This window comes from Drosophila willistoni, unplaced genomic scaffold (assembly GCF_018902025.1).
Source record: "Drosophila willistoni isolate 14030-0811.24 unplaced genomic scaffold, UCI_dwil_1.1 Seg506, whole genome shotgun sequence".
Classification (NCBI taxonomy): Eukaryota; Metazoa; Arthropoda; class Insecta; order Diptera; family Drosophilidae; genus Drosophila; species Drosophila willistoni.
Window position 1 is genome coordinate 76,138 of NW_025814436.1, and position 21,949 is coordinate 98,086.

A 21,949-nucleotide genomic window follows, 5' to 3' on the forward strand; every position below is an offset into this window, starting at 1 on the left:
TCAAAACAGATCACAGAGCATTAACTTATTTGTTTTCAATGGCAAACCCAAGTTCCAAGCTAACCAGAATGCGACTTGAATTAGAGGAATATAATTTTACGGTAGAATATCTAAAGGGAAAAGATAATTTCGTAGCCGACGCCGATACAAAAAGTAGTGACCTTGGGAATAACTGATTCTTTAACCACATTCAAACATGGCAAGAAAGTTATGGCAAGAATTGACATTTGCGATATGTATACCAATGGAATTCTCGACTTAGGTCAATTTTTTCAAAGGCTCGAAAAAGAAGCCGGTGTACTAAACATAAGTCAAGTCAAAGTGGCACCGAGCGATAAGATCTTTGAAACTATCTCAATAGAATCTTTTAAAAACATGGGCAATAAGATTTTACAATTATTAAGAGTAGCGCTACTCAAGCCGGTGACCCTATTATCAAATAAAGATAAAGAAAAAGAAGCAATACTGTTTACGTTCCACGATGACCCCATACAAGGAGGTCATACTGGAATATTAAGAATTATGGCCAAAATAAAAAGGCATTAGTATTGGAGGAATATGACACGAGATATATCTCAATATATAAAAAAATGTAATAAGTGTAAACAAGCAAAAATAACAAAGCACACAAAAACTCCATTAATCATAACTGAAACGCCGTAACTGGCTTTCGACAGGGTAATTGTGGATACGATCGGTCCACTCCCAAAATCAGAACACGGAAATGAATACGCAGTAACCTTAATCTGCGATCTAACTAAATACCTTGTAATAATACCAATAAAAGACAAAAGTGCAAAAACAGTAGCGAAAGCTATATTTGAAGATTTCATTCTGCAGTACGGTCCAATGAAGACGTTCATTTCGGACATGGGAACAGAATATAAAAACTCAATAATTGAAGATTTATGCAAAAACTTGCAAATTAAAAAGATAACTTCAATCATCACCAAACACTCAATGAATATTTACGATCATACATTTCAGTTGACAATACTGACTGGGATGTATGGATACGATACTTCGCATATTGTTTTAATACAACACCCTCTATGGCACATGATTATTGTCCATATGAGTTGGTATTTAGTAAAACTGCGAACTTACCAAAACATTTTAATAGTGTTGATAATATAAATCCACCATATAACATAGAAGATTATGCTAAGGAATCAAAATTTAGATTAGAACAGGCTTATAAAAGAGCCAGAATTATGTTAGAACAGCATAAAGCAAAGAATAAAGAAATATATGATAGAAAGGTAAAAGATATCGAATTAGAAATAGGAGGTAAAGTTTTATAACGTAATGATACGGGTCATAAGTTAGAAGTTAGTATTTAGACCCATACATTATAGAAGAAATAAAGGATAGGGATAACATTTTAATTAAGGATACAAAGAACAAGAAACAATTAGTGCATAAAGATAGGTTAAAAATTTTTATCAATTAATATATATGAAAAAAATAATAATCAAACAAAACCAAAATTTGTATCTGCATTTAATGACAATATACATATATATACAAAAAAAATATATATCATCAAACAGAAAATCAAACACTCAATTTGCGTTACGCAAATTACGTTATTTTACTAAAGAGGAGGGATATAGCATGTTCTAGAATAACAACATTACTGATTTGGTCTAGCAGTGGACTGTACCTTGAAACTAAGTTGGATAACTTCACTTTGTATTCCTTCGCTACTGAATCAGTTGAGTGCCAATTTATTACTAAACCAAACGAGAAAAAGCACTGTCGCAGCAGCGCACAAATATATGTGTGTGTACAATGCTTATGTATGTGTCGATTCTTACAACTACATCTGACTTATCGATAAACGCAATCCGTTCCTGAACATCCCGGCCCGCCCTGAAACACAGTTTCTGAACGGGGCAATACCGCAACCTTGGTGATTGGCCGAGTTAATTCTCCCGAAGAGGTCTTGAGTCTAACCGCTCGAACCAATTGATCCTTGCCTGGGTAGGCTTCGAGAACCAGCGCCAGATGCCAGTGAGCTGGTGGGGTGTTCGATTCCTTTACAAGCACCACATCTCCCACTGCTATATTTGGTGTTGTAGTGGTCCACTTTGGACGCTGTTGCAATGTGGTAAGATACTCCTGATGCCATTGCTTCCAGAAACAAGGGTCTTGATTCATAGATTGGATACTTTGCCAGTACCCAAGTCGGCCCATGGGGATGTGGCCTAAGTCTGCCTCTGGTATAGTTGTGAGAGGCCTGCCGATCAAGAAATGTGCTGGCGACAAATAATTATATCTGTGTCGTGAGTTGACCACCGCACTGACTTGTGCAAGTAGAGTTCGCATCTGCTCGTAGGTGAGAGTAGATTTCCCAATGACTCGGCGAATATGCAGCTTTACGCATCTGACTGCAGATTCCCATTTTCCTCCCCAATGAGGAGCATGTGGTGGAATGAATACCCATTGAATGCCATCATTCGCCAGAGCATTCCTAACCTTTTCGATGTGTAGTTGAGATGCCAGCAGCTTCTGCATTTCATCAAGAGAGCGTTTAGCTCCAATGAAATTCGTTCCGTTGTCGCTATAGATTTTGTTGCACTTGCCACGCAAAGAGACGAAACGTCTTAGCGCGGCCAAGAATGAGTCGGTGCTCAAGTCCGTTACAAGTTCCAGATGGATTGCCGATGTGACCAGACAAACAAATAGGCATATGTAGCCCTTACCAATGCGCGGTTTGCGCCCCTTTCCATCCTTATGAAGGATTGGACCAGCATAGTCACATCCAGTGTTTACAAATGGAAGTGCCTGAGTGACACGAATGCTGGGTAGATCAGCCATCCTTTGTTGTGATGTATGATGCCGCAGTCGAAAACAAGCCAAACAGTCGTGTGTGACTTTCCTTATCAAGTTCCTTGCGCCAAATATCCAGAATGTTTGACGTACCATAACAAAGAGTGATGAGACGCCAGGGTGCAGGTATTAAGCTGATACTTGAATCCTTTAGGTCTGCAGCCATGAGACCTCTGGATGCGCAATCAGCTGGATTTGATTTGGAGTCCACATGACGCCAATAATGCCTTGGAATGGTGTCCAGAATTTCCGAATTTCGGTTCCCAACAAATGTCTTTAGTCGAGAGGGTGCGTATGATAGCCAATAGAGAACGATTGTGGAATCGCACCATGCAAAAACCGTGACCTTTTGATGTCGAAGTGCCGCCTTTATCGAACGTATGAGTTGACTTAGGAGAAGTTCCGCGCAAAGCTCTAGGCGGGGCAGAAATTGCTGCTTTAGCGGAGCCACCCTAGACTTCGCAGCCATAATCGATGTAGAAATCGAGCCATCCTTGTTGATTACTCTGCTGTACACTACAGCAGCGTATGCCTTCGTAGATGCATCGGAGAATCCATGCAATTCAATGTTGTCGGTGTCGTTGACAACCAACCGGGGTATTTGAATGCGTTGTAGCATATCCAAATCTGCTCGCCATTTGAGCCAAGTATAGTTGCTTAGGGAGTTTGTCCATCCCAAATCGAGAAGCCATAATTGTTGAAAGAGTATTTTGAATTGGACCACAATTGGTGCCAAAAGCCCAAGTGTATCGAAGATCCGCGAGACATCCGATAAAACTTGTCGTTTTGTACAATCGACATTTCCTTTTAGACCAACATTATAAGACAATGTATCAAGACCAGGTTGCCAGTAAAGTCCAAGAACCTTGACTGGAGATGATTGTGTAGAATCAGTTCCTTCTGTTGGTATGCGAGGTGTGTTTGATACCCATTTCCCAAGCTCCAAATTAGCACAGGACATAAGTTGAATAAGTTCCTTTCGATTTTGTATCAGTTCCTCCTCACTGTTTGACCCAGTGAGCACATCGTCGACATAAAAATCCTCTTGTAAGATTTTTGCAGCATTCGGCATTTTTTGCAGAATTCCTGCTGATGATCAGTAGCCAGTTGCTCTAATACCCTAACAGCCAGGAATGGTGAACATGAGGTGCCATAAGTGACGGTGCATAGTTGAAAGTGTTTGATTGGATCCGATGGCCTTTCTCTCCAGACAATTCTCTGGAAGTCGCGGTGTTTGTCATTCACCCAAATCTGCCGAAACATCTTGACTATGTCGGCTGAGAATACAAATTTATACATCCGAAAGCGCAAGCAGAGAGCAAATAGATCGCGTTGAATGCTAGGCCCTGTAAAGCGATAATCGTTTAGTGATTTGCCTTTGGTGTCGCAAAATGATCCGTCGAAAACTACTCTCAGCTTCCGACCCAAAACCGGGTGATGTGGTAGATAAAACCGTTGTGCATTATTGACTTCATCTGGTGGCAGTTCGCGCATATGCCCCAAATCAAAGTATTCCCTCATAAAGTTGACATATTTTGCTCTTAGATTTGCATCTTGTTGTAGGCGTCGTTCCACCGATTGGAAACGATTAAGAGCTCCTTGTAGAGTATCCCCAAATTCAGGATTAGTGACCTTGAATGGAAGTTCCACGATGTACTTCCTTTTTTCATCTCGAGTGTGCGTAGCGAGAAAGTGTTTCTCCACCTGCTCATCATCAGGTTCCAATTTGGTTGTGGAACTGATGTCCTCTAGCTCCCAAAACCTCTGGAGCGAAGCGTTAATGTCAAAGCGAAAGCGTTGTTAGCTTGGGGCATCGTTATAGAGCTGATGACCCATCCGAAAATCGATGATATTGCAATGAGTATGCCCGTATTGTCGTACAACTTTTTCCCTGTGATTGTAGACCAAACGTGTTCACCGCCCAAAAGAACGTCAATTGGAGCGCTTGTGGTGAATTCCGAGTCAGCGAGTTGAAGATCGCTAAAGACATCAAGTGCCGATGCGTCAATGTTTTGCCTTTCCAGTGTTGATGTGATTTTGCCAAGAACATGAGCCTGTACCGTTAAGTGATTGTTTGAATGCCTTGACTTTATCTGAAGCGTGCTGCTTCCCTTTGTGGTGTCAGCCTGAACCGAAGAGATTCCTGTGACCAAAATGGATGATGCCGACCGTGGCAATCCAAGTGCTTGTATGCATCGTTCTGATACATATGAAAGTTCCGACCCAGTATCTAGTAAGATACGACATGTAATGTAGTCTCCATTTACCTTTTGAACATAAACCGTTGCAGTAGGCAATATGCTTCGATTTAAACCTTTTCCTGTTTTCAATTTCGCAGAGCTTTGTGAACAAACCGTTGCTGGTGCACTCCCATTATGAGCCACTAGACTTGTTGTAGACAAATCGTGATGAGAAGCGTTTGGACTACGCTGATTCTCCCTTTTTCCTTGTTGCAAGTTCCTTAAAGCCATTGAGTTACCTGGATCATGGATCAGAGAATGGTGCTTACCTTTACAATATTTGCATGAGAATGATGATGGACAGTTTTTGACCATATGCCCTGATTTCAGGCAATTATAACATAAAGCCTTTTCCCTGATGAACATACGACGTTCTGCAAGTGTTAAATCCATGAATTGTTGACAGCCATACAACTTATGATCCGTCGCCTGACATTTGGTGCAGCTGCCAGCTTGAACTGCAACCATCGAATGTGTGACACGTTTTGTGTGTGTGATTTGCGCCGGCGTTTTGCCTCCAAACGCAATCTCCCGTTTGCTGAGCTCTAATTCCTCATAACGATCATCTAAGAACTTGAAGAATTCCTCCAGTGTGGGCGCCTCGTTGCCCATGCTGCGCTCAATCCACCTGCGCCGTGTATCAGCGTCAAGCTTTTCCAATACCAGATATTGTATCCAGCAGTCCCGTCCTGTATGATTGATCGCATCCAGACCGCGAACAATCTCATTTGTGCCATCTGATACCTTGCGTAAGATGGACACATCAATTTTGTTTGTCGTTGGTAGACCCATAAATTTCTCCAAAAATGAGTTCACAATATGGCGTGGCCTATTGTATCTTTCCTTTAAGCGTTTTCCAAGCAGTGTTGTAAGCCGTGTCAGTTATCGCCAGGTGCCGCACCAAGTTGGCAGCATCATCTACGAGCAGTGTTTTTAAATGATGGAACTTTTGAGTGTTGGTTAACTCCCTTTTGTTGTGTATCGTGCGTGCTCTCATAGATATCTTGAAAAGCTGGCCACTCTGTGTAGAGTCCACCGAACCGTTTTATTTCAATTTTTGGCAATTCGCCGGCATGCACAAATGCCGTCGTGCCGTTTCCCGAAGTCGAACCCGAAGCAGCCACCTCATTGCGAGCGGGCATCGACAAGTTTGAACTGCTCTGGTTTGCAGCTAACTGTTCAAAGAGTTGTTGTTGTTGTTGCAGCAAATGAACGATGTCGTCGTTATATGCGTGCAGACCCATGGCGCCATTGCCGTCGCCAGACAATGATGCTTGTTGCTGAACTAACCGTTTTTTTCCCAGAAGTAAAGAATATGCCTTCAAGTACTTCTACATACATTCATACATTTATACATAAATATGTTTATACATAAGCATACCGCTCCTCTGCCTGCATTGGCAGCAGCGCAGCTACGCGGTTTTAGCTATAGAGAACAATTGTAATGGAATTAAGAATTATTCAATAAACCATACTCAAAGCAAAAAGACCTGCTTGTGTCTTATTTTAAAAAACCCAAAATACTACATCCCAAAGGATTCTACACCGAACCTATTACAATAGATGATTTATTGCTAACTTTTCAGATATTAGTTTTCCAATCACCGAGCTTCTGTCCTCGAAAAAGAAATTTGTCTGGAACGAGCAAGCTCAGAAATCCTTTGAAAAGCTTAAATCTGCATTCACTTCAGCTCCAGTGTTGCAGAACCCGAACTTCGAACGGAAGTTCTATGTGCATTGCGATGCGAGTGATGTCGGCATAGGCGCTACGTTAGTTCAAATGTCAGACGAAGGAGAAGAAAAACCAATTGTATTTATGTCCAAGAAACTGAGTTCAGCTCAACGAAACTACAGTGTAACTGAGCGGGAATGTTTAGCAGCACTAGAAACAATCGATAGGTTTAGATGCTATATTGAGATGCAGGAATTTGAATTGATTACCGATCATGCGAGCCTTTTATCGCTAATGAAGCAACCTAATAACCATCTAAGAGACGGTTGGCTAGATGGGCCATGAAATTGCAAAATTACAAGTTCACAATAAGCCATAGAAGAGGTCGGGACAATGTCGTACCTTATGCGCTTTTGAGAATGTATTCAGATGAAATAAGCGCACTAGAAGAAGTTTATCCTGGTGTTGATTTAAATTCCAACTGTTTTAGTGATAGTGAATATCAGAATTTGAAAAAGAAGTTTTTAGGTAGTCTGGGATACTCTCCAGATATACGAGTAGAAGATGGTTTTGTCTATATACGAACTGAACATGATGATGGAAATTTATAAAATCAAGAATCGAGATGGAAACTGTGGATTCCATCTGGTTTGACGACTGAAGTCATATCCAGTGCTCATAATAGTGTTATATCAGCACATGGAGGAATGGCTAGAATTAATAAGGAGATTTTTTTATTGGCAAGGCATGGTCTCACAAGTGAGAGATTATGTACGTAACTGTGATATTTTCAGGTCTACCAAAGCCCCGAATTACATTTTAAAACCGCATTTGGGAAAGCCAGCAGTTTCAATGCGTCCTTTTCAAAGGTTATACATAGACCTGCTCGGTCCATATCCACGCAGTAAGCGAGGCCATATTGGGTTGGTAATAGTTTTGGATCACTTTTCCAAATTTCATTGGCTGTGTCCGTTGAAGAAATTGACATCTCGTTTAATACAGGAGTTTCTTCAGGATCACATTTTCTTTATGTTTGGTATTCCGGAAATCCTAGTGAGCGATAACGGAGCACAATTCAAAGCGGTCGAATTTAACGCGTGGCTAACGAAGCTTGGTACTAAGCATGTATATACAGCGTTGTATTCACCTCAAGCCAACGCCTCAGAACGGGTGAATCGATCAATCATAGCAGCGATTTCAGATTATCTTAACAATGATCATAGAGAGTGGGATGCACATATTCCAGCAATTAGTTGTGCTCTGCGGAATGGTCATCATGCGAGCATTAATTGTTCTCCATATCATGCAGTTTTCGGCTTTGATATGATCACACATGGGTCTCATTATAGTCTACTAAGTTCAATTTATTAGATGAATCACTTAATCCTCTTAGGAAAGACGATCAATTGCAGTTGCTGAGAAAAGGAATAAAACAGCAAATTGCATCAGCAGCAGATAAAAACGCCAAGCAGTATAACTTGTGCACTAGGCAAATTCATTTTAGGATCGGCCAAGAAGTATTCAGAAGAAACTTCAGCCAGTGTAATTTTCAGAAAAGTATGAATGCGAAATTCAATCCGCAATGGGTGAAATCTAAAGTCAGGGAATGTTTATGGAATTGTTATTATGTTTTAGAAGACCTTCAAGGGAAATTGCAAGGAACATATCAAGGCAAGGACATTAAACAAAGAGGGTTTTCAGACTAATTCCCCGAGAAAACTCTAGAATTCGTCTGTGGTTGTGGAGGTGCCTTGATTAAAACTTGCAGCTCAAAAAAATAAAGAAAACAAAAAGAAAAGAAACAAATGAAGGCCGAATTTAAATGACCCGCGAATGCACTGCTTGATTGCAGAAAGCAAGTTCACCACAGTGGTACATTTCTTTTTTTTTTGTTTAAATCTAGGTAAAGTTATATAATCGAAAGTTAGAACAAGTGCATGAGAGGTTATTGTACAAGTAATAATTGGTAATAAGAAAGACAAAGCAGAGGGAGTGAAGCAAGTGAAAAAAAGGCAAACAAATTTACAAAGAAGAAAACGCAAAGCAATATTTTGACCCACATTGTGCAAAAACAAATTTTTTTTTTTTAAGTTGCGTGGAAATGATAAAAAAAGTAAAGGCATACATAAATTAACAAAATTTAAGCAGATTAAAAGGAAAAGAATAAAATCTAATGAAAAATTGAAAGGTAAATAAAAAAAAATCTATAACAAAAAAAAATGCAAAATGTGAAAACAAAGAAGTAAAGAAAAGATAAATTTAAAAAAAGCAAGCATGAGCAATTGCTTTACAAGACTTAGTAACAAAATCAAAAACAAAAAAAATGTGAACATAACTAAATAATAAAAAAAAAAATTAAATTAAATCTATAGCCTCTACAGCAATTGCTCGAAGGCCTTCGTCGGACGCTACAAGGGTGAGTTTTTCTATCAAATTTGTTTGTTACCAAATTGTATATAAAGCGAAGTCGGAGAGATTAAGCAAGTGTATTCAATGCAAAGACAAGAGCGAAAACAATTGTCGTTGCTTACCTCAACTCCGTTTGCCCCACTATATATTTTATATACTTCTAATGTTGTTTCAAATAAAATCATGAGTAAAGAAAAGAAATAATGAACTGAAAAAGTGAAAAGAATCAAAAAATAGGAAAGAGTGAATAGATATGCATAATTTTTGTGTTTGAAGACGTTTTGCGTTTATTCGCATATTCGCTGCATATGTGACGACGCATATGGCGTGACGTTTTGCTTTTGTACAGTGGGTCAAAGTTTGAAAGAAATGTTCATAAAATTATGCCGAGTGTTTAGAATATTTTTCTTTAAATATATATCGTTATGCGGTAAAGTTTCGAGCTATATTTTTTTTAGAAATTACAAATTAATATGTTGATCATTTATGAAATTGTAAATTTTCTTATATATTATAGAATGGTTTTGGGTTTTTTTTTATGAGTTAACTATGTTCTCAGAGATACTACTAAATGAAATATTAGATTTTAAGAAATGAATTATTGTGGAAAATTTAATTTAAGTGAATAATAATGATATTTATAATAAGGTAACTTTCCGATTTTCTTTTTGGGCAATCTAATGTGAATGAGGACATTTGCTTTGGGATTTTCCACTAGCGCTGAAAGAAAAATCATGGTAGGGTGGGTAGAGAGCGCGGCTGTAAAAACACCTTTGCAGCCAATACTAGGACTATTTTCTTCTATTCTTTTCTCTCTATTCTGTTTCGAGTTTCAGCACAAAGATTTTATTTAAAGTTGCTGACGTGTGAGTGGGTGGTAATGGACCAAGTTATTCCGTATCAGCTCAAAATTCAAGTATCAGTTTACCTTGATATTATCAAATCATTTCGATGAACATCTTGCTCATCTTAGTGAAGGATCTGCTCGTCTGAAGCAGGCAGGGCTAACCATTAACATCCAGAAGAGTCAATTTCGTCTGCGAAAAGTAGAGTGCCTAGGATATATAGTCGGAGAGGGCACGTTAAGAGTTAACCCAGACAAGGTTAAGTCCATATCCGAGTTCTCAGTGCCGAAAACCAAGCGACAGCTTAAAAGATTTTTAGGAATGACGGGATGGTTCCAGCGATTTATCTCACAATATGCAACTATCACCTTTGCGTTAACAGAATTATTGCGTGGCAATTCTTTTTCGTGGAACGAAGAAGCGAAACTTAGCACTGCTCCGTTTTTAGCACACCCAAATTATAAGAAACCGTTTATAGTGCAATGTGATGCAATGTTTATAGTGCATGTATGCTTGGAGTAGGTGCGCATTTAGCCCAAGTTTATGAGTTCGGATTCGAATGACCCATACCGTTTATGTCTAAAAAACTTAACAAAGCGCAACGAAACTATTCGGTTACCAAACTCGAATGTCTTGCGGTAGTGTTGGCGATTAAAAGATTTCGGATGTATATCAAAGGCCATGAGTTTAAAGTCGTGACTGATCACGCTAGTTTGCTGTTGCTAATGAACCAACAAGAATTAAGCGGTCGATTAGCCCGCTGGTTAATGAAGCTACAGGAGTATAACTTTCAAATAGAACACCGAAAAGGTAGTGAAAATGTTGTTGCTGGCGCTTTGTCGCGATAATTTGAAAATGAAATAGCTTCCCAAGAAATGGAATTATTTACTGAAATTGACTTTTCCTCGTCGGTATTTGAATCTGAAGAATATAGAACTCTGAGAGACAAATATGTAAAGGCAAATCTTCCGGATTTTCAAGTTATTGATCAATCTATGTATCATCGCACTGACTTTATGACTGGGAATTCAGCGGATAACGATAAGATGTGGAAGTTGCTAGTGCCCCAAGAACTCTGTGATAGTGTTATTAGAGCAGTTCACGATCCTCCCAACTCAACCCATTGCGGCATAGCAAAATGTTTAGAGCGTATTCGGCGTAATTTTTTTTGGCCACTACATTCAACAATGTGAGATTTGTCAAACTTGCAAATACCCAACATGTAAACTAAAACCGCCTATGAGAAACCAAACCATAAGCGAACGACCATTTCAAAGACTATATGTGGATTTTATCGGTCCCTTCCCTCGCTCAAAACAGAGAAATATCGGAATTTTTATCATTCTAGATAACTTTAGTAAATTTACCTTCTTAAAACCTGTAAAGAAATTTCGAATGTAATAATATCTATCTTAAGGGATGATATCGTTAGCTGCTTTGGTGTGACACAGTATATAGTCAGTGATAATGGCACTCAGTTTAAAAGCCAACATTTATTAGGGATTACGGAGTGCAGCACGTATTTACCTCTGCGTATTCTCCACAGGCCAATGCGGCTGAAAAAGTAAACCGATCAATCAATGTCACTGATATAAATTTCTTGGTAGTATAAACAGTGCCTTACGAAATTATATTCATCAATCAATTGGAATTTCACCCTATGTGGCGGTGTTTGGCCAAAACATGATAACACATGGAAAAGACTACAAAAGACTGACCAACCTCAATCTACTGAATGAAGCTATGGTTCGGCTAGATAGACTAGACAATTTCGTAAGCATTAGATCTGATATTCAAAAATATTTAGACAAAGCTTATGATATAAATCAACGGACATATAACTCGAGGAGTAAAATACGCAACTTTGAAAATTTAATTCAATTTCAATTTTAATGCTAAATTAGCACCAAAACTCGAAAAAAACCCTTTAGAAAAAGAGCTTGGAAGCTTCCATGCCAAGGACCTTTGGTAATCAGCTTGGCACCCTTTGATTTTTTTTACGCTTATCCACTTCTTACGGCGTGTCATTCAAATCTGTGGTGTAAAGCAATGCACGTGGAGTGACATAACACTCCGGTACCCTCGTGGACATTACATAAGTCCACGCCGCTTTCGAGTTCCAATTTTAATTAAGGAACATCCACGAAAATAATACGCCAAAGCCTGCGCTCTCTTGCCTCCGTTAATTGCAAGCGCGTACCTATTGCGTTAGCCACTATAAGGCCAGAAGACGATCCCATCCATGGTTTCATGTCGGACTTTTGGGACTACGACCAAATAAATGTCGGGCCGATCCATGAACTGACCATAAGCGCGAACACATATCGTTGTGTGGAGCGTAGCCAGAGCAAGCCTAATTCCTAGGTGAACCCTCGTTGAAGTGGATGTTTCATCCTAGGACACGGGATAGCCCCTCGCAACACAGACTGGAGATTTCTGGTGGGAAGACGTTGCTGCAAATTCGAATCCCAACATTGATGACCTCAACGTTACCCCAGCCCATAGTGAGCCCTCAGTATTTAAGTATCGTACAAACATGTGTTCAAATTTATAAGCATATGGATGAATGCGAGAAGTATCCACTGGCGTTGGATGTTATAAATCATCAAATGTATGTAGATGACATACTGTATGGTGGCGACAGTATTGTAGAAACGAAGGATGTCAATAACCAAGTGATTGGAATGCTTCGTAGTGGTACATACTGTATGGTGGCGACAGTATTGCAGAAACGGAGGATGTCAAGAACCAAGTGATTGGAATGCTTCGTAGTGGTACATTCGAACTACGGAAGTGGGCGAGTAATTGCCCAAAGCTATTAGAGAACATACCAGTTGAGCATCGAGAATCAAGCGGATTGTTACACATGGAAGGTAATGATACTATTCGCACTTTAAGTCTATACTGGAGTCCCAAAGAAGATGAATTCCGTTTTGCTTTGCATGTCGTTCCACCACAAGGTACAAGGTGACACCCGATGTTGTCTTCGTTTTCGGTTTCCGTACAAATTTCGGTGGCGGCCGCTCCACTGGCTTTGGCCTGATCTACGATACTTTGGATTTCGCCAAAAAATTCGAACTCAAATACCGTCTAGCCTGTCACGGCCTCTTTGAACAGAAGAAGCAGACCCGCAAGCAGCGTAAGGAACGTCGCAACAGAATGAAGAAGGTCCTTGGTACTGCCAAGGCCAAGATTGGTACAGGTAAGAAATAGAGATCTTAACAATTCTGTCTGAAGCTGCTGTTTATGCATTAGTTACACTTTTTTACGTGCGGAACAAAAACGACACCTGAAAATGGATGTTTACTTTTGGAGCGGCTTTTGTCTTTCTTTATAACTAAGTTAAATAAAACTCTAAAAGTAAAAAGAAGAGGACGTGTATCCCAAAAGAGGTATATTGCTGTGTTCGTATGTCTAGTGACGAAGGCCATTCATTTGGAACCAGTTGGAGATCTGACCTGAGATGCGTTTATAGGAGCATTTAACCGTTTCCCCTATCAAATGATCCTGACGATTTAATGGTATTAACACCCGGTCACTTTCTGATGGGTGAAGCGCCTTTAGCACCTCCTGCTCCGGAATTGGCTAAGGTTACTCTGATTGATCGATGGAAGAATTGTCAATATTATGCACAACAGTTTTGGAGAAGATGGAATTCGGAATATTTATCACGACTACAAAGGACACCAAAATGGCTGCAGACCAAGGAAAATCTAAGAGTTGGATGCATAGTACTCATCAGGGACGAGCGGTTCCCTTCTCATCAATGGCCTCTAGGTCGGGTTATGGAGACACATGCAGGACCCGATGGACTAGTGGGAGTGGTGACTTTGAAGACAGTCAAGGGACTCATGAAACGACCGGTAGCCAAACTTTGTCCATTGCCTATTCAGGAGAACTGGATGGAGAATGACACCAGCCCTACACCTAAGCGTTAAATTGTTACTTTCTCGTTTCAGTTTTCTTTTCACAGGAGTCTTCCGGACGTGAATTTGATGATGAAGATCGTCATCATCAAAGGGGGGGAGAATATTTGGGCTCCAACTGAAGCCAGACTCTTTTTGCTAAAAAAAGAAAACGAACGAAGATAGAGAGAGAGAGACCAAGAACATCGCAAGTTACTTTGAAGTGACAAACTTGGAGATCCGTTACTTCAATTCTTTTCTTTCTTATTTCTTCTATGGAAATTTCCAGAACTTTGAATTTTGTAAGACAGCGTGGTTTGCTGTACTTGAATTATACTCTTGAAATTAATCTCGGTTGATGCGGTTGCACCTTCTGTGCCCGCCGTTTTAGGTTAAGAAAATAAAGCAACTGGATTGAAGTCAACCTGGTCATCCCATTTCTTCCCAATCGCAAGTGCCTCAAAGCCGCCTCGGTGGAAATCATCCGAAGGCCGCATTATATAAAGCGAGCAGTTTGGGGCTCCGCAAGTGCGCAGCCGTTAGCCAACATGGTTAATTCTTCTATTATATAAGTGGGATACGAAATCCGATGTTATCTTTTTATCTTAAAGGCATATGCCCTTTTTTTCTTTGAATTGAATATACGTATGAAATGATGAATTGCTGAGATAGTTAATTTGGTAAATATTTACTTACGTTACTCGCCCCAAAACAGCCTTAAACTATTGAAATATTGTTAATGCTTCTATTATATAAGTGGGATACGAAATCCGATGTTATCTTTTTATCTTAAAGGCATATGCCCTTTTTTTCTTTGAATTGAATATATGTATGAAATGATGAATTGCTGAGTTAGTTTATTTGGTAAATATTTACTTACGTTACTCGGGCCCAAAACAGCCTTAAACTACATAAATTTGGTATCAAAGGAAAGAAAAATTCCACGAGCACGACTTCAGGTGCGCCTTGGCGATTTATTATGTAGTTTTTGTGCAATTAACGAAATAAAAATCAGATTTTTAGCGGAATTACAGCTAAAAGTAGCTGTTTCCGGCTAAAAGAAGCTGTCAAATTTTGAGATAGCGTTGCCAGATGCCAAATGTCGGATACTTCTGTTCGCACTATTCTCAACAATCGAAAATATTGTTGAGTTTACATTATTTCTTGATTTTAGAGAACAAATATAGTTCAGAATATAATATTCGGCTGCCAGAGCAGCGGAATATTTCTTAATTAACACTAAAATCTAGCTTTGGCCGATTTTTTCACTTTTCAACAATGAAATCTCGAGTAGCTTAAGTAAATATTTACCATTTAGCTGTAGTCCTTTATTCCTTATCTTTGGCTTCATTTTACTTATGTAGCGCATGTTGGGAGAGCACAAGAACCACCCCATTTTCCCTGAGCTCAGCCGAGCCACTTGTTAGAAAGACAGAGAGTGCACTTCGACACCCGCGTGTCTGATTTATATTTCTTTAAATAAGTTCCACAGTAATGTGTAAATTGATTAACAAAGATTCCAAAAAAAATCCCATCTGAGTGAACTACATTTAAATTAATAAGAAGACTGATGTCACAGTCTGCCTGTTGCATCATGTGGTTTCCTGCTGCTTCTTTGCAACAAAGCAACAGAAGCGAGTATAAATCCGAGTTTATTATTAATTTTTTTAAACATGAATGCGAAATAAATGCGAATTTTTGATTAGATTCTTTATTTTTATTTGCCCTTATACAATGTGTTTGATCTGCCCAGTTGCAGATGGTACAAAACTCCAATGCTCAATAGCATGTGGAGTGCAGTAAGGAAAAATAAGTCTTCTCCTCTTCGATTTCCAGAAAGACATTTTTATATTTCGTTTTCATGAGTTAGAAGCTCTTCATGAGCCATGTAACAGAAGCTTTTAGAACATGTTAATGTAAATACAGTGGTAGAAAATCCGATAATCTTGAACAAATAATATAAGAAATTTTAATATATACAAATCCAAATTAACAATGACGTTCTACATACTCCCCCATTGAAGGATAAAGTATGACTCCTTCAATTTACATAAACGTCATCTCTTAAAGGCAATGGAGCCAGTTTGCAGATTGGGCGACGAATAATTCCTTTCTTGGTGCGAACATCGGCTACTCTGACCCTTCCATCTGCACCAAGTATGGCTTTGAACACACGACCAGTAATCCAGCGTTGAGGTGGAAGATTGTCTTCATGGATGAGAACTAATTGATCCTTTGCTATGTTGTTTTCGGGATGCAACCACTTAGAGCGTTCTTGTAATTGATGTACATAGTCGCGCTTCCAGAGTTCCCAGAAGCGTTGCTTGAGATAGGGTACCCTTTGCCAACGAGTGAACATTCGATCAATAAGTGTGCTGGCGTCAGAGCCTCCCCGTCATTGGGATCATCGCTGTGAATGGATATTGGACGGGAATTCAATATCGCCTCCACTTCAATTGCAATCGATTGAAGCTCTTCGTACGTCAAATGAGGTCAAATTTTTGGCTTCCCATAAGCCGCCAAAATGGGGAGCACGCGGTAGAATGAAATTGAATTCAAAGCCGGCATTTCGGCTAAATTCCTCCAGATTTTTTGCATTGAGTTCTGAACAGAATTGCCGTTTGAATGCATTCTCACAATAAATCCTTTTGGGTATGCCACATCGTCCGATGAATCGCTTCAAACAGAGAATAAAATTATTAGCAGATAGGTCTGAGATTAGTTCTGTATGAATAGCTTTTGAAGAAAAGCAAATATATATGGCCAAATACGTTTTGTAAGGAACTTTGCTTCGAGTGCGGTACGACGTAAGAAATGGTCCACATAGATCCACTCCGCATATCAGAAACGGTCGTTCGACCAGGTGACGGTCAGCTGGGAGGTTACCCATGATTTGTCGCATTAATACAGGTTTATAATGATAGCAATGTGTGCAACTTCTAACAACCTTTCGGACCAATTCGCGAGCGTTTACAATCCATACTGTTAGGCGCAGAATCGCTATCAGAACCTTAGCTTCCGCGAGCGTTTACAATCCATACTGTTAGGCGCAAAATCGCTATCAGAACCTTAGCTCCCGCGTGAAGGTTTCGCAAGTGAAGATCTTCAATATATTTATAAGTGAAATTATGAGTCTTTGGAAGCAATAACGGCATTTTAGCGTCCAATGGTATGTCAGTTATTGCAAGACGGCCTCGAAGTCGAATATTTAGAGAACCTATCTGTTCATTTGAGATGAATGGATTTAACTTTTGAAGCTCCGGTTTTAGACTTCGTCCTGCTTGTAAGTCCTTTAATTCTTTCGCAAACACATCACCCTGAATGGAAGAGATTATATGATTAAAAGCCAATTTAAATTATTCTACTGAAATGTTTCTTGTAGCATTTATCGTATTATTGCGGTTAATAGGAACTCGGTTGAAAACTCGTAAAACGTATGCTAAAACTCTCACAATCATACGAAACGATGATAGTCTACTAATGATCTGCTCAACTATGCTCTTTTCTTTATAACTAGTGCTACATGTCAATACAAGGGTGTTTCGCAATTCTAATTCTTTGGGCTCGAAATCTGTCTTTCTTTCAGATTTCGGCCAATGTAATGCCTCAAGTGTTAAGAACCTTGGTCCATGAAACCAAATTGTCTGCATCAAATCGCGCGCTGCACAGCCACGTGAAACATTGTCGGCTGGATTATCCTTTACAGGCACGTGACTCCAAATGATATCCTGCGATTGAGTTTGTATGGTTGATACGCGATTGACAATAAAGCATTTGAGAGTTGATGGGTGCATTTGAATCCAATGGAGAACGACAGTTGAATCTGTCCAAAAATATGTTTTGCTGACAAGACAATTTAATTTGTGTTTTATCTTAGTCCATGTTTGCCAGAGTAAAACGGAAGCACAAAGCTCTAAACGAGGTATGCTTTGCGATTGAGTGGGCGCAACTCTCGATCTCGAAATGATCAATGAAGTTACATATTTTCCGTTGTCCAAGACCCTTGCGTATATGCAACGTCCATACGCTAGATTTGAGGCATCCGAAAATCCTTGGATTTCACACTTATTTTTTGATGATGTGTTAACAAATCGATTTACGCGAACCATGTCAAGATTAGATAAATCAGCTTCAAGTTGTTGCCATCTAGTCGGTAAGATCTCTTGCAACGGGTCGTCCCAGTCCAAGCGCTCGATCCACAAGTCTTGGATCAAGATTTTGTAGCGTACTACGATTGGAGCTAATAATCCTAGCAGATCATAGAGCCTGGCCATGATCGATACTATTCTATACTATACTATGGAAGATCAAATCGAAATAATATAAGATCTTCAGTTGGCAGCCACGACATGCCAAGAGCCTTGGTGACATCACTATTGTCAATATTGAGATTATATTCATAATCTGTTGGTGCCCCACTAAAATTCCACTTTGTCAATTCTAAGCCTTCTTTGGAGAGCAATTTGGTAACTTCATTCGTCTTAGCATTGAGTTCTTCGATTGAGTCAGCTCCATAAAGTAGATCGTCGACGTACATATCCTCAGCTAATACAGCAGCTCCAATTGGAAACAACTCCTTATACGTCTCTGATAAAAACTTTAAGGACCTGATTGCGAGAAATGGAGCGCACGACATCCCATAGGTAACAGTATTCAATTGAAATAATTAAATAGGTTCTTGCGGTGACTTTCTCCACAAGATTTGTTGGAAACTTCTATCCTCAGGTGCGACGAGAAGCATGACGATACAAACGAAACGAGAGTAATGTTAGGATTAGATCTTGTTGAATAGTAGGACCCACCATGAGAATATCATTTAATGATTTATTTGATGATGATTTAGACGAAGCATCAAATACGAAGTTTAGTTGATGAGCTCTGCGGTCTAAGGACACAATGGTGACGAATAATGTAATGATTTCCCGATTGCAAATTATCTAACGAAGCTACTTCCATGTGATTCAACTTAAGATATTCATCTAAAAAATCGATGTACATTTCCTTTAATTGGTGTTAAGATGCAAGCCGTCTTTCGAGTTGAAGAAAACGTCTTTTTGCACAGGATAACGAGTCTCCAAGTTGTTCAGGGGATTCCTTGAAAGGCAACCGAACCTGTATGCGCCCTGAATCAAGGAATTGTGTGTGCACCTGAAAGTGAGTTTCACATGCTTGTTCTTCTGAGGTTAACGAAATATCTTTATTGTGAATTCCATGTATTTCATCCCTTTTCCAAAACCTTTCTAATAAAAAGTTAAGGTCCTCCTGTTGCGTTAAATTACAAGTGTAGTGTTGAGTTGATTGAGGTTTAGCAATCTTACCCCCGACGATCAATCATAATGCAGTTTCCATAAGATGAGAAAGACCAATTCCTAAACTAATTTTACCAGTTTTAAGTAGATCCAAAAACTCCTTTACGCTAAGCAATAGATCTACTTTTCCGGGCTTATAAAAGAATGGGTCGGCTAACTCAATTTCTTTGGGAATGGCCCAATTTGACACATCTAGTCTCTTTTCAGGCTGAGGTAGAGATATAGATTTAATCACGATAAACTCCATATTCCATTCATCTGGAGATATTCTTGAACGAATTTTGGTAGATACGGAATGTTTCATATGTGTACGTATTTCATTGCTGGAATAGCAATCTCATAATGATCGTAACGAAACGGAAGCTGAAGCCTTTTGGCTAATTCTTCAGAGTTATAAAGGTAAGCTCAGAACACGAAGGTCCATCTAGTTGATAATTTCCCTGGACGTTTGAATCCTTATGCATGTTTGTGTGATGTAAACCTCAACAATGACGACATCTATTCAATGAAGGACACTTTGACTCTGGATGACCCTTATTGAGGCAATTCAAACAAAGTGACGCTGTTTTAACAATCTTAAATCACTCAATAAAAGGTAGCGAATTAAAAACTGGACAAAATGCTAACCTATGCTCAGTTGACTGACATTGAATGCATCTACTTTGGGCTGCAACAAATACTTTTGAAGTACTATGAATTTTGTCTCTGACGGGTCTTTCCTCTTGTCGGTTTCGCAGATACCCTTCCAAATACTGACAGTGTCGACTGAGAATTTGATAACAGTCGGCCCAGTCTGGCAATTTATCGTATTCTTGAACCCGATCGTATGCTTGTTTGGATTCAAGATCAATTTTTGACGTAACAATGTGAATAAGTACTGCGTTTAATATATCGGCTTCAGACCCAAGAGACAACAATGATCCGCGTAGAGCTGAAACCGTATCCAAAATTGTACGTAGGGTAACAGCGTCTGCCTTTTTCATGCTAGTAATGTAAAATAAACTTGAAATATGTTCTACGAAAATAAGGACTTTCTTGTCATATCGCTCGTTGAGGCGATCTAGGGCCTTGTGATAATTTTCGTCTGATACTTGAAATGGTGAGACTACGCTTTGAGCTTGGCCAGATAGACAACTTATTAGATAGTTAAATTTGTCAACATTGGACAATGAGTTGTCTTCATGTACCATATTTGTAAATGAAGTAATACATTTTTTGAATTCCCCATATTTGCCGTCGAATTTAGGTAATTTGAGGGATGGAAGCCGATTATGATGTCCCCCATGATAAGTCGATGAATTAAAGAAACTAAGTTCTTCTGGTTTTTCCTTTTTACTTGCGCCAATGCGCCGTAATATGATTGCCTGTGTTTCGATAAAAAGATTTTCTATCTCTGCCCGATTCGCGTCTGCTGGATCTAGCATCTCGATATTGGTTAGAACTTGTAATGCCTGTTTAAAATACAATTTGAGACTGACAATCTAATATAATAGGTTCATTTTCAAGATCGATTCTAGCTCTTAAACTTTGAATATTAGATTGCAGTTGATTCCGTTGTTGTCTGAGAGGTAGAAGCTGCGTTTCATTGGAAATTGATAATGTAAATTTACACACTCAAGTTGACTTAAGTTATGATAGGGCTCCACGTAAATATCCACGATGATATGTCTTGCAAAGGCCAATGATGAAGAAGTCCAACGATGAAATTGATGATGACGTAATCTGAAAAGTCCAATGATGACTGTCCAAGATGATGTAACGATGAATGCAATATAATGAACGAATAAACGACTTTATATAGTTTTTAAGTTTTTATGTTGGGACTTGCGAAGTGCAAGGTCCTGTCACGGTCGCCAATGTTTGATCTGCCCAGTTGCAGATGGTACAAAACTCCAATGCTCAATAGCATGTGGAGTGCAGTAAGGAAAAATAAGTCTTCTCCTCTTCGATTTCCAGAAAGAAGTCATTTTAATATTTCGTTTTCATGAGTTAGAAGCTCTTCATGAGCCATGTAATAGAAGCTTTTAGAACATGTTAATGTAAATACAGTGGTAGAAATTCCGATAATCTTGAACAAATAATATAAGAAATTTTAATATATACAAATCCAAATTAACAATGACGTTCTACATACTCCCCCATTGAAGGATTAAGTATGACTCCTTCAATTTACATAAACGTCATCTCTTAAAGGCAATGGAGCCAGTTTGCAGATTGGGCGACGAATAATTCCTTTCTTGGTGCGAACATCGGCTACTCTGACCCTTCCATCTGCACCAAGTATGGCTTCGAACACACGACCAGTAATCCAGCGTTGAGGTGGAAGATTGTCTTCATGGATGAGAACTAATTGATCCTTTGCTATGTTGTTTTCGGGATGCAACCACTTAGAGCGTTCTTGTAATTGATGTACATAGTCGCGCTTCCAGAGTTCCCAGAAGCGTTGCTTGAGATAGGGCACCCTTTGCCAACGAGATAGATAAGAAAGTTTTAAGTCATTTACTACCGGTTCAGGGATCGCTTGCAGTGAACATCCGATCAATAAGTGTGCTGGCGTCAGAGCCTCCCCGTCATTGGGATCATCGCGTTGAATGGATATTGGACGGGAATTCAATATCGCCTCCACTTCAATTGAAATCGATTGAAGCTCTTCGTACGTCAAATGAGGTCAAATTTTTGGCTTCCCATAAGCCGCCAAAATGAGGAGCACGCGGTAGAATGAAATTGAATTCAA

General features: G+C 39.3%; 2 protein-coding genes across 2 annotated transcripts; one reads left to right on the plus strand and one right to left on the minus strand.

The window, feature by feature from the left end:
* Nucleotides 1-1,833: 1,833 nt before the first annotated feature.
* Nucleotides 1,834-2,823, minus strand: LOC124461501. The gene has a single exon (XM_047013010.1). The coding sequence runs from the start codon at nucleotides 2,821-2,823 to the stop codon at nucleotides 1,834-1,836; it is 990 nt and encodes a 329-aa protein (XP_046868966.1).
* Nucleotides 2,824-12,559: 9,736 nt separating this feature from the next.
* LOC26530066 (40S ribosomal protein S24) lies at nucleotides 12,560-13,367 on the plus strand. The gene is made up of 2 exons (XM_015179397.3): nucleotides 12,560-12,612; nucleotides 12,962-13,367. The coding sequence occupies exons 1-2, from the start codon at nucleotides 12,560-12,562 to the stop codon at nucleotides 13,212-13,214; spliced, it is 306 nt and encodes a 101-aa protein (XP_015034883.2). The 3' UTR covers nucleotides 13,215-13,367.
* Nucleotides 13,368-21,949: the final 8,582 nt, after the last annotated feature.